General features: G+C 47.0%; 2 protein-coding genes across 4 annotated transcripts in view; one reads left to right on the plus strand and one right to left on the minus strand.

Moving 5' to 3' along the window:
• The window catches only part of AFAP1L2 (actin filament associated protein 1 like 2), a 96,097-nt gene extending 94,338 nt beyond the window's left edge, over positions 1-1,759 (plus strand). The window contains exons 18-19 of the mRNA XM_083149752.1: positions 8-130; positions 900-1,759. Coding sequence (XP_083005878.1) covers positions 8-130; positions 900-926 — 150 coding nt within the window. The 3' untranslated portion in view covers positions 927-1,759. The remainder of the gene's footprint in view (positions 1-7; positions 131-899) is intronic.
• Positions 1,760-2,502: 743 nt separating this feature from the next.
• VWA2 (von Willebrand factor A domain containing 2) overlaps positions 2,503-15,204 on the minus strand; it is a 40,129-nt gene continuing 27,427 nt past the window's right edge. For all 3 annotated transcript variants that reach the window (XM_083149755.1, XM_083149754.1, XM_083149756.1), the window contains exons 5-14: positions 14,777-14,886; positions 14,459-14,653; positions 12,485-12,618; positions 11,860-11,992; positions 10,297-10,352; positions 9,339-9,446; positions 8,566-9,144; positions 6,588-7,139; positions 3,247-3,369; positions 2,503-3,158 (exon numbers count right to left, since the gene is read on the minus strand). In XM_083149755.1, the coding sequence (XP_083005881.1) occupies positions 3,043-3,158; positions 3,247-3,369; positions 6,588-7,139; positions 8,566-9,144; positions 9,339-9,446; positions 10,297-10,352; positions 11,860-11,992; positions 12,485-12,618; positions 14,459-14,653; positions 14,777-14,886 (2,106 nt within the window). In that variant the 3' untranslated portion in view covers positions 2,503-3,042. The remainder of the gene's footprint in view (positions 3,159-3,246; positions 3,370-6,587; positions 7,140-8,565; positions 9,145-9,338; positions 9,447-10,296; positions 10,353-11,859; positions 11,993-12,484; positions 12,619-14,458; positions 14,654-14,776; positions 14,887-15,204) is intronic.

Here is a 15,204-nt window from a genome sequence, read left to right on the forward strand (position 1 = left end):
TATGCAGGGTAAGAGCATCAGCCCCACCCACGTCCCGGACTCCTCACCGGTAAACGCCGCTATGGTGCTGAAGAACAGACCTCTGTCTATAATGACCACCGGGAAAGGGACCGTCCTGCAGAAAGCCAAGGTAAACGTGTGCCGAATACAGCGCCTACTAATGTAATAGGTAACCAGCAGCCACTTTCCGCTGACAGATGTGATCCCGCTGGTCTATTCACTATATCCTCAGTTTATGCCACTAAGCTGCGCCACGCGTTCCGCCATACATTCCTGTGCCCAATGTGCTCATGTTATGGGTGCAGGGCGTGTTGATACTAGAAGACTCTTCTACTAGATTCCCAGTCAAGGAACCAGTAAGCCAACTCTCTCTCAAACATGCTTCAGCCCCTCTGACACAATAGCAATTTATCTCCACGAAGAAGCCCGATGGGACGAACATGGTCTCGCTGCAGGAATGGGGCCGCAGTGAGAGTGGCGTGGTCAGCAGATGGGGTAGGAGTCTTGTAGGGTTTGATATAACATGCTCGCCAAATTGTCCCGTGACACCCCCCTCATCATAGACAGGGTGTGATTCCCGGATTTCTGTCCTGGGCAGTCATGTGACAGGATGCAGGTTATCACTGGGTACAAGGAAAGGGTAAAGAGCCAGCGGAAGGGGGTATTTATTTTAACATTTTGGGAGGATTGAGGTGTCTATTGACTAAGCCTTGGAGAGTGAAGAGTAATAACGTACCAGACAAACAGCTCCCAACTGCCATGCTACAGGCTGGGTTTGAAAAATGGCAGTTGGAATAGGATTGAGCGCTATTTTAGAAGACTCCTGTGTTCATATATACGGACTCGTGACTCTGGGAAAGACTCCATGTTCTTATTCTTGATTTCTGGTTATTTTTCAGGAATGGGAGAAGAAAGGCGCAAGCTAGAAAACCTGCGGCTCCTAACAGGACTAATAGACTTGGGTCTGGTTGGCGTTTTATTTATCAGGCGTCAGGACCGTACCCCTTCCTGAGAGGGAACATTTTAGACCACCGGGGGACCTCTTCTTGTGTTGCACATGACTGAACTCTGGGTGACCAAAGCCAAGACCTCTGCCAACTACCCTCTCGTGCTGGCGGTAACCCACAGGGCACAATAGACTGACTGGGGTACAGCGGCCATAATCTAGATCTCTGTTGCTGCTATGGTGGCTTCAGGGTAGGATTAGGTCTACTGGATATTGGGTTGTGTGTTAAATACAGCAATACGCCTATGAAATATTCCATCCATCCAGAGGTGGAGAGAACGGCGACCTCCGTTGGGCAGCACCGACTCGTTGTGCCACTGTTCAGTAATTAACGGATATCCTTAAACGTGGCACCTATTTTAGGAATAAAGTGAAAGCTTTCTACAGGGCTGAACATATTTATTGTCGTATAACAAGTCTATAGACGGCGCTCCCAAGTCGCAGCGGAGATGAGCGGGAGACACCTTGTATGGGGGCCATACAATAACTCCCGGAGAAAAGCCCAGACAACGTGGAAGAACAGATTACTCTCTTAAAATGAGGGAAGTGGCCCCGGACGACTGGGCATTACGCATGGACCCGGAGCCTGCGGGGATTCTGAACCTCCTTCCGTATTCTCCACCGCGTCCCATTTAGACTGAGCTGGACCACAGTTTCCCTGTCATTATCCGCATAAAGAAGGAACTGTTTTGGGGCTTATTAATGTAAAAGTATTTTATGATTCGAAAATGAAAAATTAAAGTTAAATCTGAACATTTTGTTTATTATTTCGGTTTCTCTGGGGTTACATGGATAAAACTCTCTACACCTTTGTACATCTCCTCCGCGCAGGCCTCCTCTAGCATCCTTAAAAACGGTCTGCGGTATGGGGGCAGCCATTTTCTAAGTGTCAGTTTTCATTAGCAGGAGCAGGGAAATCAGGGAGACCCGGGACCGCAAACTGATGCGGCACAGTGGCAGGTACTGGCGGCGCCATTATGCAGAGGTGTAAAGAGGGGGGCAGAGGGGTAGGGGGGCGCTGCCAAAATGTGTGGCGGGGGGAGCTTAATTAATAGTTACGCCACTGATGTGATGCCAAATGCATGACGTCCCCGTCCCCCCCCTGCTTAAACATCCGCTCGCATTCACCCCACACAGAGAAAAAAACATTTGATGGATACCCACTATCGGATGATTTCTCCTTTATTTGCTCCTGATAGTAACCCAGGACCTACTTTCAGATGAACGGTCTTCAGTAAATTGAGGGTGGGCACTGATTCGTTCCACCCAAGCAGGCAGGGACGAGACTGTATTCGCTGAAGTCTGCCCACCGTTTTTGTGGGCTCACCCATGAAAAGCCAGATGCCCACCCCGAAACACCCCCTGCCTGGCAGCGAGCACGCCAGCGAATGGGCCACAGGAAAAACCCAGCTTCTGCGGCCCATTCAGTGAAACTCACAGCCCAGCACCGAGCGGGCATCGCTGCCAATGTGACTTTCATCCGTACAAAACACATCTTAAAAGAGAAAAAAGTTTATTTTTCTTTTAAACACTTCAGAAAAACTTTACAATCCATATTAACAAATATACTAATAATAAAAAATATGTCCATATAACAGACAGTCCTACAATGACCAAATATAAATAGATTACACAATATAGCGGGTGACTATATTACAGCTCTCATACAGAACAAAGGCAATCCAGCGAGTTACAGCTCATCTGGCCTTTGTCAAATCTACAACATACACGTACGGTACAGGATTCATGTTGTAGGTGGTCGAACAATGAGACGATAATAAGAGTAATGATCTACATCGCATTTAGAATCAGCCCCATTGAAACAGACTCAGCAAAAGTTGACGTGTTGTCTTGGTGCCCTCTAGTGTCCATTCAATGCCATTACACCAGTCTATTTTGGCATTGTCTGGTGTAACGTAGCAATTTGCAATACCGCAGATTGACAGTCGCTGACATATAAATACACAGACGGTCTCTGAATGTCCTTCCACAGACCGAAGTGACTGTTGGCGCTCTAATAATAAACGAGGCTAAGGTTATGATGCCTTCCGGGAGGGTTTTCTGTGGTGGTGCCGCGCTGTGCTGGAGTGCCTCTGCCGCCGCAGCTTGCCTTGTAGCCCCAGGGGCCAGTGTGTGTCCCCTCTGAGTATTCCTACAATGTGAACACACATACAACAAAGTCACATTGACAATATTAGTAAAGGAAAAAAGACAGACAGCCATCTGTATGGTCCACTTACGGTTCTCACAATGGGGTCCGTCCCAGCCGTCGCACTCACAATGGTAGCTGTCCTGACGCAGGATGCACACTCCGCCGTTCATGCAAGGGTTGGGTTTGCACAGGTTCACTTTGGATTTTGCCTCTGAAACACAGAAATATCACAGTGAAGAAGCTGATTGTACGACTGTGTCCACATATCACAAAGGAACACCGGACTAGAGGTTCCCAAGATTGGTGATGTAGCGCCAAATCACGGGATATGGACGGACATCTTTGTAGGCTGCACCACGCGCTGGCTGCTGCTAGAGCAAGTGTTCCTGGTGCCTACTAATGTACTGCTCCTCCGATATGCAAATACCTACACACAGGGCCTTATTCTAGTTCACTCTTTCTGACAAAATCCTTTTTAGATGGACAAAACCATGTGCACTGCAGGTGGGGCAGATGGAACTTGTGCAGAGAGAATTAGATTTGGGTGAGTTATTTTGTTTCTGTGCAGGGTAAATACTGGCTGCTTTATTTTTACACTGCAATATAGATCTCACTTTGAAGTAAAACCCCACCCAAATCTAACTCTATCTGCACATGTTACATCTGCCCCACCTGCAGTGCACATGGTTTTGTCCATCTAAGAAGGATTTTGGCCCTCAGAGTCCTGGCAGATTCCTCCTGCTTCCTGTCTGACCTTAACGCCATTCCTCCTCCTTTCCCTGCCACCATATTTGTTCCATCCTTTGTCTATAGGCCAGATGTATCAAGCTTCAAACAGTGATAAACAACCAGCCAATCAGCTCCTACCTGTCATTTTTCAAACCCAGCCTGTACATCTCTCGCCCTTCCTTTGTGTATATGTTTCCCCTTTTCCTACCATCTACTCCCACAACCCGCTGCCCACTTGCACCCCTCGTCTTCCACTTCCTGCCTCTCCAGGGTTTCTCTCCTGCTATGCTGGCAGAAACAGGGCCAGTGGCTGCCAGTCAGAAGCTGGTGGACATATGGAAGCATATACATGCCCACCACCACCACCGCATAGCTGAACCCAAGGGTGCAGTACAGTAAGTGCAGTTCTCGTAATTTCCCATTTTTTTGCTTATTGCCTCGATAGGAAATGTTTGACCCTAGTGGTGCTGTGAGAACACTCAACAGGCCGGGGACGGTCCCCACATAGTGACATTCCGGCCATAGCTCCCTCGTGGGATTCATCGGCCCTCTCAGACAGGATTCATTACTCTGTGTAGGGGCAGAAAGGTCGGGAGAGAGACACTGACCTAGAACACGCTAGAGGACACGCAATGCTTACATGGGGATTATGGTGTTTGACAGGGAGGGATATGGTCTATTTACAAATCCTGGAGGGAAAATGACATTTATGAGTTATAGATAATAACCAGAACTAATTCCTGCATTACTAACCAATCACAACATAGTCACTGCGTCACTAATCCTATAACCAATAACAGCAAAGTCACTGCGTCACTAATCCTATAACCAATCACAGCACAGTCACTGCGTCACTAATTCTATAACCAATCAGAGCACAGTCACTGCGTCACTAATCCTATAACCAATAACAGCACAGTCCCTGTATCACTGCGTCACTAATCCTATAACCAATAACAGCACAGTCACTGCGTCACTAATCCTATAACCCAATCACAGCACAGTCACTGCGTCACTAATCCTGTAACCAATCACAGCACAGTCACTGTTTAGCTAATCCTATAACCAATCACAGCATAGTCACTGCGTCACTAATCCTATAACCAATCACAGCACAGTCACTGCGTCACTAATCCTATTACCAATCACAGCACAGTCACTGCGTCACTAATCCTATAACCAATCACAGCACAGTCACTGCGTCACTAATCCTGTAACCAATCACAGCAGTCACTGTTTAGCTAATCCTATAACCAATCACAGCCTAGTCACTGCGTCACTAATCCTATAACCAATCACAGCCTAGTCACTGCGTCACTAATCCTATAACCAATCACAGCATAGTCACTGCGTCACTAATCCTATAACCAATCACAGCATAGTCACTGCGTCACTAATCCTATAACCAATCACAGCCTAGTCACTGCGTCACTAATCCTATAACCAATCACAGCCTAGTCACTGCATCACTAATCCTATAACCAATCACAGCATAGTCACTGCGTCACTAATCCTATAACCAATCACAGCCTAGTCACTGCTAATCCTATAACCAATCACAGCATAGTCACTGCGTCACTAATCCTATAACCAATCACAGCCTAGTCACTGCTAATCCTATAACCAATCACAGCATAGTCACTGTGTCACTAATCCTATAACCAATCACAGCACAGTCACTGCGTCACTAATCCTATAACCAATCACAGCGTCACTAATCCTATAACCAATCAAAGCCTAGTCACTGCGTCAGTAATCCTATAACCAATCACAGCATAGTCACTGCGTCACTAATCCTATAACCAATCACAACATAGTCACTGTGTCACTAATCCTATAACCAATCACAGCACAGTCACTGCGTCACTAATCCTATAACCAATCACAGCATAGTCACTGCGTCACTAATCCTATAACCAATCAAAGCCTAGTCACTGCGTCACTAATCCTATAACCAATCACAGCATAGTCACTGCGTCACTAATCCTATATAACCAATCACAGCATAGTCACTGCGTCACTAATCCTATAACCAATCAAAGCCTAGTCACTGCGTCAGTAATCCTATAACCAATCAAAGCCTAGTCACTGCGTCAGTAATCCTATAACCAATCACTGCACAGTCACTGCGTCAGTAATCCTATAACCAATCACAGCACAGTCACTGCATCACTATGACATAAATTTACAGGGAGAGATCAGGGTACAGAGAGATAAAGTGAACAGAAATAAAGTACCTGCCAATCAGCCCCTAACTGCCAAGTTACAGGCTGGGTTTGAAAAATGACAGTTGGTAACTGGTTGGTTGGTACTTTATCAATCTCCAAATCTTAGTACATAAACCATACATTGTGGCATTAGGCTTAAGAGGGTTTGGGTCACAATGATGCAATTTTCTACAAAACCCTACAATTTTTTAAAACACAACATAATATAACAAGCTAGTGTTAATTCCCTAACTGATACCCTTGAGATAAAGGGTGCAAGCTATTGTCCTCCGTGTTCCAGGGTTAATAGGCTTGTAATGCCATATATTTGTGAGGCCAGTGCTTTGGACCTTAATCCTTCGAGTGACAACATCTCTGAGAGATGTACAAAATGTCTGCTTAAGATGCCAGCGTCGCTCGCATTTGTTATATAAATTCAAATAATAAATGTATGATAAAACTGGAATGATGAACGGGGCTGTAGTAAGCTCACCTTCACACACGTTCTGGACAATGAGGTCTTCATACTGACTGAGGGCACCATAGGAGGGTATGTGAGTGAGGAACGCATCCGACCCAGCAATGCGCAGCAATGAGCTCCTCTGGACTTTTCCTATTCCAATCGCAAAGACTGAGATACCATTGTCCCGCAGCTTCTGGGCAGGGACGGCTGCATCTTCCGCTCCCCGGCCATCGGTGATCACTACGACAGCCTTCTTCACCCCAGGTCGGGCACCCTTTTGGATGGTCATCACTTCGTTGTGAACATGCAGCAGAGCGCTCCCAGTAGAGGGAGAACCTCCAAGATAGGTCGCCTGGTTGATGGCATTGAGGAGGCTGGAACCTGTCTCATGTGTATCCAGTCCAAACACAGTTTTGGGCTGGTTACTATACGTTACCAGACCCATCTGCGTCACATCGCGGTTAATGTCGAACTGCAGAGAGATCATGGTTATAAAGTTCAGCAGCTTATTAAAGTTCTCCTGTCCAACGCCGGATGAGGCATCCAAGGCCAATACTAAGTCCAACGGTTGGGCCTGGCAGCCTGGAAGAAAATAGAAAATGTTTGTGTTTGTGATACAGTAGCAAGCGGCGAAACGCGTCAAAGAGCAATGTGTGTGTGGTTCCTGTAGACCGTTGCTGTGAGGACATGGTCTACATAAAAGAAGGCTGAGAGAATGTTATAGTGATTACAGAATCCTTATAAATGCGAATATGGCCTACGGTATATGAACAACTGGCTTGTAGAGATGATTGAAAAGAAGTATTACTTTCCCACCAGGCATTTCATTTCATGGACCTCTTCAGTGCTAAAGACAAGTGGGACTCATCCTGCACATGTACTGTACCACGGAGGTGCTAAGGTTGAGTGGTTACTGCACTTTTGTATCCAGGGGGGGGGGGGGGGGGGGGCAGTAGTGAAAAATATATTTCCCCCCATCACTCACCAATATTTTGTGAGCGTTGGCCTTGAGGAGACCATCTATGGAAACCTCCATCCAGGCTTAATACCAGCAGTGATCACATTCCTCATCTAGACAATATGGGAGGAATTCCGATACTGGGACAGGTGAACTGGTTACTGCCGTGGCATTGGGCAGATTCAAATGGGAATAGACTGGGAGATGGAGGTAAGTGTATGGTGTGAGGAGCGGGGCACACAGATACAGGGGGGTGTGGACTGGGAGATGGAGGTAAGTGTATGGTGTGAGGAGCGGGGCACACAGATACAGGGGGGTGTGGACTGGGAGATGGAGGTAAGTGTATGGTGTGAGGAGCGGGGCACACAGATACAGGGGGGTGTGGACTGGGAGATGGAGGTAAGTGTATGGTGTGAGGAGCACGGCACACAGATACAGGGGGGTGTGGACTGGGAGATGGAGATAAGTGTAGGGTAGGTATCAGGAGCGTGGCAGATACAGGTGGGTGAGGACTGAGAGGCAGTATGAACTAACTGGGCAGGATATACGGTCATCAGCAGTGAATGGCACTGGCGTTTGCCCACTATTTATTGTATGTTTTATACCATTTGCCTTTTTAACTTTTCTTTAATAAACTTCCCATTGTACTTTTAGTAGTACTTGCCATCAAGGTTACGGCGTTCATGACCTTCTGTATGTGCTTTGGCTTGTAGCACCAAAGGGTTAGTCATCCTATATATTCCATTTACTTCTATGGGTTTATTTAGGGCAGCCCCAGCACTAACCCAGGCCAGCTTGGCTACAGCGCAGTTACCCATCCTATTTTTTTCTGTGTTTTGGTAACACCAGCAAAAGCTGTCGTTATCCTATCCTTCACTGCGCATTGGTGCTGCCGATCTGATCCCTCCCAGCATTCACGTCCTTCCTCGCATGCGCAAACTGACTCCTGGGTCATAAACCCGTAAGTTCAGGCCCCCAACATCAGCCCAGCACCCAACCCAGAACTAAGCATATAAAACATTAATGAGTACGACTGAGAGTTGCTTGTACCTTGAGCATCAATACTGCAGATCATCTTCTGTAGCTGCGGCAGCTGGTTGAAGAGCTGCTGGGGGCTGGAGTAAGTTATCATGTTCTGGGTGTTCCCTACGATATCCGCCATCTCCTCTTTAGTGGAGTCAGTGGCTACGCCAATAAGGAACACTTCCTGGTCCCTGGCATACAGCGCTGCTTCTGACACCAAGTCTTGAGACGTGGCCCCAGTGAGTAGAACCACAACACGAGGTAGGTCATCACGAACATCAGAAAACACCGGGGTGCTCTTGAAGCCATGCCGGGTAACATAACGCAGGGCTTTTCCGGTGTACGTTCCACCGCTCATGAACCGCATACTGTCGACAAGCGTCAGAAGCTCGGCAATGTTCTCATACTCATTGATCTTCACCACCATATCAACGTCATTGCTGTACTGGGCCACGCCAACGTTGACTGGAGACTCGTTGGACAGGGCGGCCTGTATGAATCGTTTGAGGAAGGATTTGTGCCGCATGAAGGTTTCCAGGGACGAAGCAGAAGAGCTGTCCAGCAGGAACAGGAGGTCGATGTTGCATTCAAGGCTTAACTTTGGAGCTAGAGAGACAACCACAAAGACGTATTTACAATGGGAGAATGAAGGTTGATGATAACGACAATGACCACCTAAACTAGCTAACCCCTCACCGCAACCCCATCAACTCTGACCCTTGCTCCCTCTGCTCTCAGATCAGGTATTCATGTATCAGGTAATGGAAACAGGGATCAAAAGAGAGAAAGAGACCACTTACCACATTCCAAGTCCCCTCCGAATCCCGCAGGACAAATACATTGATACTTGTCCATCTCCTCGGGGATGCAGGTTCCTCCATTCTTACATGGCTGGGAGTCACAGGGATCTGGAAAAAGATATTTAAATATAACCCAAGCAGCCACCTCACCATTTCCTAACAGGAGAAACGCAGTAGTGCACCTGAGCGAAACGCATACTCTGCTCAATTCATAATTGAGGTCTTTAGTACTTTTTTGGTGCCAAGTGCAGTGAAACAGTTCCAGGAAGATACAGTATTTAGTCTGAGGGTAACTGAGCAATTGGAATGATCGGGAAATCAAATGCACATTTCTGGTGGCTAAAATTGGACAATTGTGAGACAGATGGCACGCATATTCACAGCCAAAGAGTGACTGCGCCAGTGATGCAGCACACACATCTCACAGGCATGAGTGTACCTTGGTTTGTATGTTGCCCATTTAACCAAAAGCCCAATGCCCACACAAAGGCCACAGAAACTGCACAACTGACGGTTTGTATGTCTGAAATAGAAAGTTAACTGAAAAAAAGAAGCTACATAAATACTTGATTTGTGACATTTGTATATTTGTGTGCGACTGAGTCCGTGACTCTGCATTCAAAGCGCTGTAATGAAGTAGCGGAGGCTTTAATTCACCGCAAAGTTCCATTGTGCTTCGTATACAGACAGACACACAAAGACAAGCATTGAATATCAAATTAATCATTGAAATCTCCTGGTGCGTCTTCACCACATCACATTGCGACTAAGACGCATTTGCGGATCCAAAGGCGCGAAAATGCACCCGGTGCCAGCAGTGCCACATGGTCCTGACATGTTGAGACTAGGTGGATGATTTGCAAAACCACACGTGATGTTAGCAGCAATAATCTCATAATCACCGCAGAACACCTGGTATCTAAAAACATATTTTCAATTCTAGCACAGCAGGCATTACCTGGGCAGACTGTCCGATGGCATCGGGCTTCATGTTTGGTGAAGAACCGTTTCCAGCTGTTAGAGAGAGAAAGAGAAAATGCTTTATTCCCAAACAGATCCCAAATGGTAAACTTAGGCAGACGCCATGAAGTGCAGTGACCAACCTGTGTCCAAAACAATGCAGACTATGTATAGGAGAGTGATGAAGTGTATAGATAAACTTCCAATCTGCCCCTAACTGACATTTTTAACCACCATCTGTAACATTTCATTTAGGAGCTGATTAGCTTGTACTTTATCTCTCTCTCTACTTTACCAGTCTAGAAGGCTAAGTGCTGCTTTTTCCGACAATCAGAAAATCTGCACTTTTCAACAATTTTTGGCTTAAGTTGCATTCGACCTATTCAATTAAAGTGCTAATTTTTTCATTGTCGGAAAAATTGGCAGTCAGGAAACACGTGAATGGATGAATTACTCACCGCTCCACGTGTTTTATTCGAAAATGGACAATTTTCCGCTGATGCGGTTTCAACTTTTTACAAAAAGGAAACTGCACCAGTGGAAAAACTAGTTTGAAAACTTCAGCAATTGAATAGGGACAAAAAAAACCCACAAACTAATTGAATACCCCCGTAAGTGATATAATGTCAGCAGTGGTGTTTTCAATGCCGACACAACCATTGCACAACCAGTGCGGAATATGTGTGCACTATATAAGAAACTGTGGTACTTGTGTAGTTTCACGGCGGTAGGCTAAGCTATGCCTACGGCAGCCTAGCGTAGTTAGCGTAGAGTCCCCGCGAGCTGCACCTCTGTCTTGGCAAACCTAGTGAGCGCCTCTCACACAGCGCCGCTAACCACCAGATCCCCTGCGCTGGCAGACGCCAGCAGAGAAACGATCATGCAGCGCCGGCGGAGAGGCGCTCCACCTGCCCTACATACTGGCAAATGCCTCAATTTCAAACCCCCACTATCCACGTCAGGCCGAAGCATGGCGAGGGGACATGGTACGCGGCCTCCCGACCTGTTCATACCCGCACTATCCACGTCGGCATGGAGTTGATTTTACAAAGTGTAGTGAGTGCAGCGAGCCACCGAACCCGAAGCGTGGCGAGCCCAGCGAAGGGACGCAGATTACACGTCAATGGTTCCCACACAATGTAATAAGCACTGACTGACTACGCTAACTGCGTAAGGCTGACTGAGTACGCTAACTACATAAACTCTGGCTAGCCGCGACCGTGCTGACTACACTGGCTGCGGGAACACGACGCTGATACTGACAGGGACGCTGACCGCAGGGAACACAACGCTGACAGGGACGATGACTACGCTGGCCGCGGGGACACTAAGCTGATTCTGACAGGGACACTACGCTGACTACATAGCTGCCACCGAGAAACTACACAAGTACCAAAACTGTTAATAAATAATAATAATAAATAAGTATTGCAGAGAACAGACTTTGAATGAAAGGGAACTACAAGTTACAGCATGTCCTGGCTAAAGAGCCATCGATTTCGCACCCATGTGGAAGGGGCAGTTAAGCTCTCAGCAAAAAGTAAATGGAGAAGTGACAGACCTGTAGAAGGGGCAGTGTCCTACAAACACGTTACTGGGTGCCGCCGACGCTCTCCAACACACGTAGTTCCCCGCCAGCTCCTTCACCGTCTCCAGGGTCTTCCGCTCACACGGGTAAGACTGGATGCTGCAACCTACGAGCACATTATTACATCGCAACACAATCAGAAAATAAGCCTATCGGCATCAGTAACTAGATTGGTGAACATCTTAGCCTATGCAAGGCCTGGGTAGGGGCGGAGTAGTATAAGCAGGGCCACTGAGAGCTGGATGGGGGCTGGGTACTAAAGGGGGAGTGGCCATAACCAAGAGGCATTTGTTTGCCCTTAGCAGCAGGCCCAGGACTCTTCAGCAAGCCAGGCCCTGGCAATCCGTTCCCCTCCCCCCTTTCAGCACCCCTGAGTGTAAGCGAAGCACAGTAAGTATGTCCATATATCGTTAGTGCAAAATAGATATGGACAAATATCCAGCAACCTCTATCAGATGATGGGTCAGACTCTCCCCTAAGCACTATACTGTATATGGTTTCTTGGGGGTCTCGTGCATGACTTGACTTACAAATTATATACTTTGCAGAAGAACAAAGAGCCGTGTTAAGGAACGGACACAGCAGCGGAGCGTTTTACCTGGCGGCACAGCGCTGCATATCGAGGAATTACTCAGAGAGCTGCACAGACCATTCACCGCATCATCGGCGTGTTCCGCAAACAGCACGTGCTCCTCAAGCGGGTGACTGGCCAAGGCATGAAGCTCCGCCCACCTGCGAGGGATAAGTACACAGTGGTAATTATGGTGTTGGGCATCAGGAGCAAGTAGCCGGTTACATCTCACATCAATAATACAGTAAAACCTAACGACAAAGTGTGTTAATAACACACACATAGCAACAATGATAAAACCAGATCTAAATCGGTGTTCCTCCCCACTATATCGGGGCCCCCAACTGTATAGAGGGTGGGGGAGGATGGAGGAGGGGGGGGGGGGTGATGTTTCAAAATTTCAGAAAAGTAAACTGGAAAAGTTGCCCATAGGAACTAATCATATTCAAACTGTCATCCAGCCGCTGGTGGTCGCTCCATATTATATAAGGAAGGCCCAAGACTGCTGCCCATACTCACAGTCCCTTTATCTCCCGCGAATGGACGCTGTGACAGGGGGACTCCTAACTGCCCCCATCCACCGCTGGACACTGCTACCCATAGGTGGGAGAGTCCCAAAAAGATGGGACGGACCCGCAAAAATCTGAAAAGTTGCGCGGTATGGGGTTATCCGTGGCTTCCACAGATTGCAGTTCTCCACACAATGATGCATTTGTGTCTCTACAAAGTTATGAGATTACCAAAGCCGTTGATAACTATATGGAGGTGGAGAAACGCGGCATATCAACCTAGCAATTTGGAGAACAATACTATGAGGAAGCCGCTAATAGTGTGGAGGTTGAGAAACGCATCATATGAACCTAGCAGTTTGGAGAACAGTACTATGAGGAAGCCTCTAATAACAGTGTGGAGGTGGAGAAACGCATCATATGAACCTAGTAATTTGGAGAACAGTACTATGAGGAAGCCTCTAATAACAGTGTGGAGGTGGAGAAACGCGTCATATCAAACTTGCAATTTGGAGAACAGTACTATGAGGAAGGCGCTGATTACTCTGTGGAGGTGGAGAAACGAGTCATATCAACCTAGCAATTTGGAGAACAGAACTGTAAGGCCGGTTTCACACACTCCGGCTCCTGCCGGACGGTGAAATCCCGCACGGCCAGGGAGCCGTACCGCACACATTAGTTGTGAATGGACACTATTGTGTCCATTCACACGAGACGGCCACGGCCCGGCCGCACGGCTACAGCCGGATCCAGCCACTGGAAGGGACGGCTGCCGGGCTGTGGCCATCCCCTCCATGATAAAGTACTGTGTGCGGCACGGCTCCCTGGCCGTGCGGGATTTCACCGTCCGGCAGGAGCCGGAGTGTGTGAAACCGGCCTTACACCAGCAGCTGGAGGTATAGAGACTCCCAATGGTCTCTAGACCAATTTGCAGAACCACAAGAAAATACAGATCTGTGGGCCGCAATTAACATCTTTATCACACAAGATACACTATTTAAATATAACTTTGGACTTTTATCACACAATACATGGTTTTAGCAGTCATTTAAGATAATTGCCAACTATTATAGTGATTTTGGGTTATGGATATAGTACGTATTTACTGAATGTAATTGTTATTATGATAATTGGTTGTTTTTGACTATAAGTGATAAATATTCTATACACTGATATTTAGATGACCAGCGTCTTCTGTGGAAAACGTTGTTTTCCAAACTTTCCTTTGCCTGTTGATTTTTGAGGTTACCCAAATCCTAATTACTTTACCACCAGTATGACCAACCTGGGGATTGGTCTGTTTCTGTGACATAATACAGTATGTGTATAATGACATCACTACCTATGTACATATGACATCACTACATCTATACCCTTCAATCGGTGGCGTATCATAAGGATATTGTGCACCCCTAAAAGTCACATTGATGCCTTAGCTGTATAATATACTGGTGATTGCATTATCCTATTACCAGCACACATTAGTACTTACCTGGGGAATTTTACCCCGACTGTGAACACCTCAATGCCCCTCTCCTTAATCAGCGTAGCTGGGACCCCCAGGCTGCCCTGGGACTTTCCATCTGATAAGATAATCAAGATTTTGGGCACAGAAGCGTTACGGCCACCAGGGTAACCTTTCCGCAGAATGTACTTCAGTGCCAGACCGGTCTCTGTGCTGCCCCCTCTAGGAGACAAGAGATACAACATCAATGCACAGATTCATTTCTGCCTAATTAATTCGCATCATCACAATCTTCGAACAATAAAAAATTCTAAATATCACTACGCATATAAACGTTGAACCTACTTAAACATGACCGCCTTGATCTTCTCCTTTACATCTTCCTTAGCGAATCCCGAGTCCAGGCGGAGCTCCACCTGGGGGTTGGTGCTGTACTGAATGACCCCCACTCTGACCTGTACATGTAGGGCAACAAGTAGAATGGACAATAGCAGAATGTTATAATGCCGACACACAAAATGACGACATAGTAGAAATGTCAAGACGGTTAGAGGTTAAACTTGTGAACAAGTTGGCACATTATCATCGACATAGTTACTATATGATGTCGACATGACGTGAGAACCCCAAATAATGCTGCCTGCAGTTCTTATTGCATAATACAGATAGGCGCGTCGGTCAGGTTGGGGAGTGCGGGCACATAACGTCACCACCTGTACATAACAAGGCACATGCGGGATATAAACACAGAGCCTGCAGCCTTGTGTGGTTAC

This window comes from Crinia signifera, chromosome 6 (genome assembly GCF_055691185.1).
Source record: "Crinia signifera chromosome 6, ASM5569118v1, whole genome shotgun sequence".
NCBI lineage: Eukaryota > Metazoa > Chordata > Amphibia > Anura > Myobatrachidae > Crinia > Crinia signifera.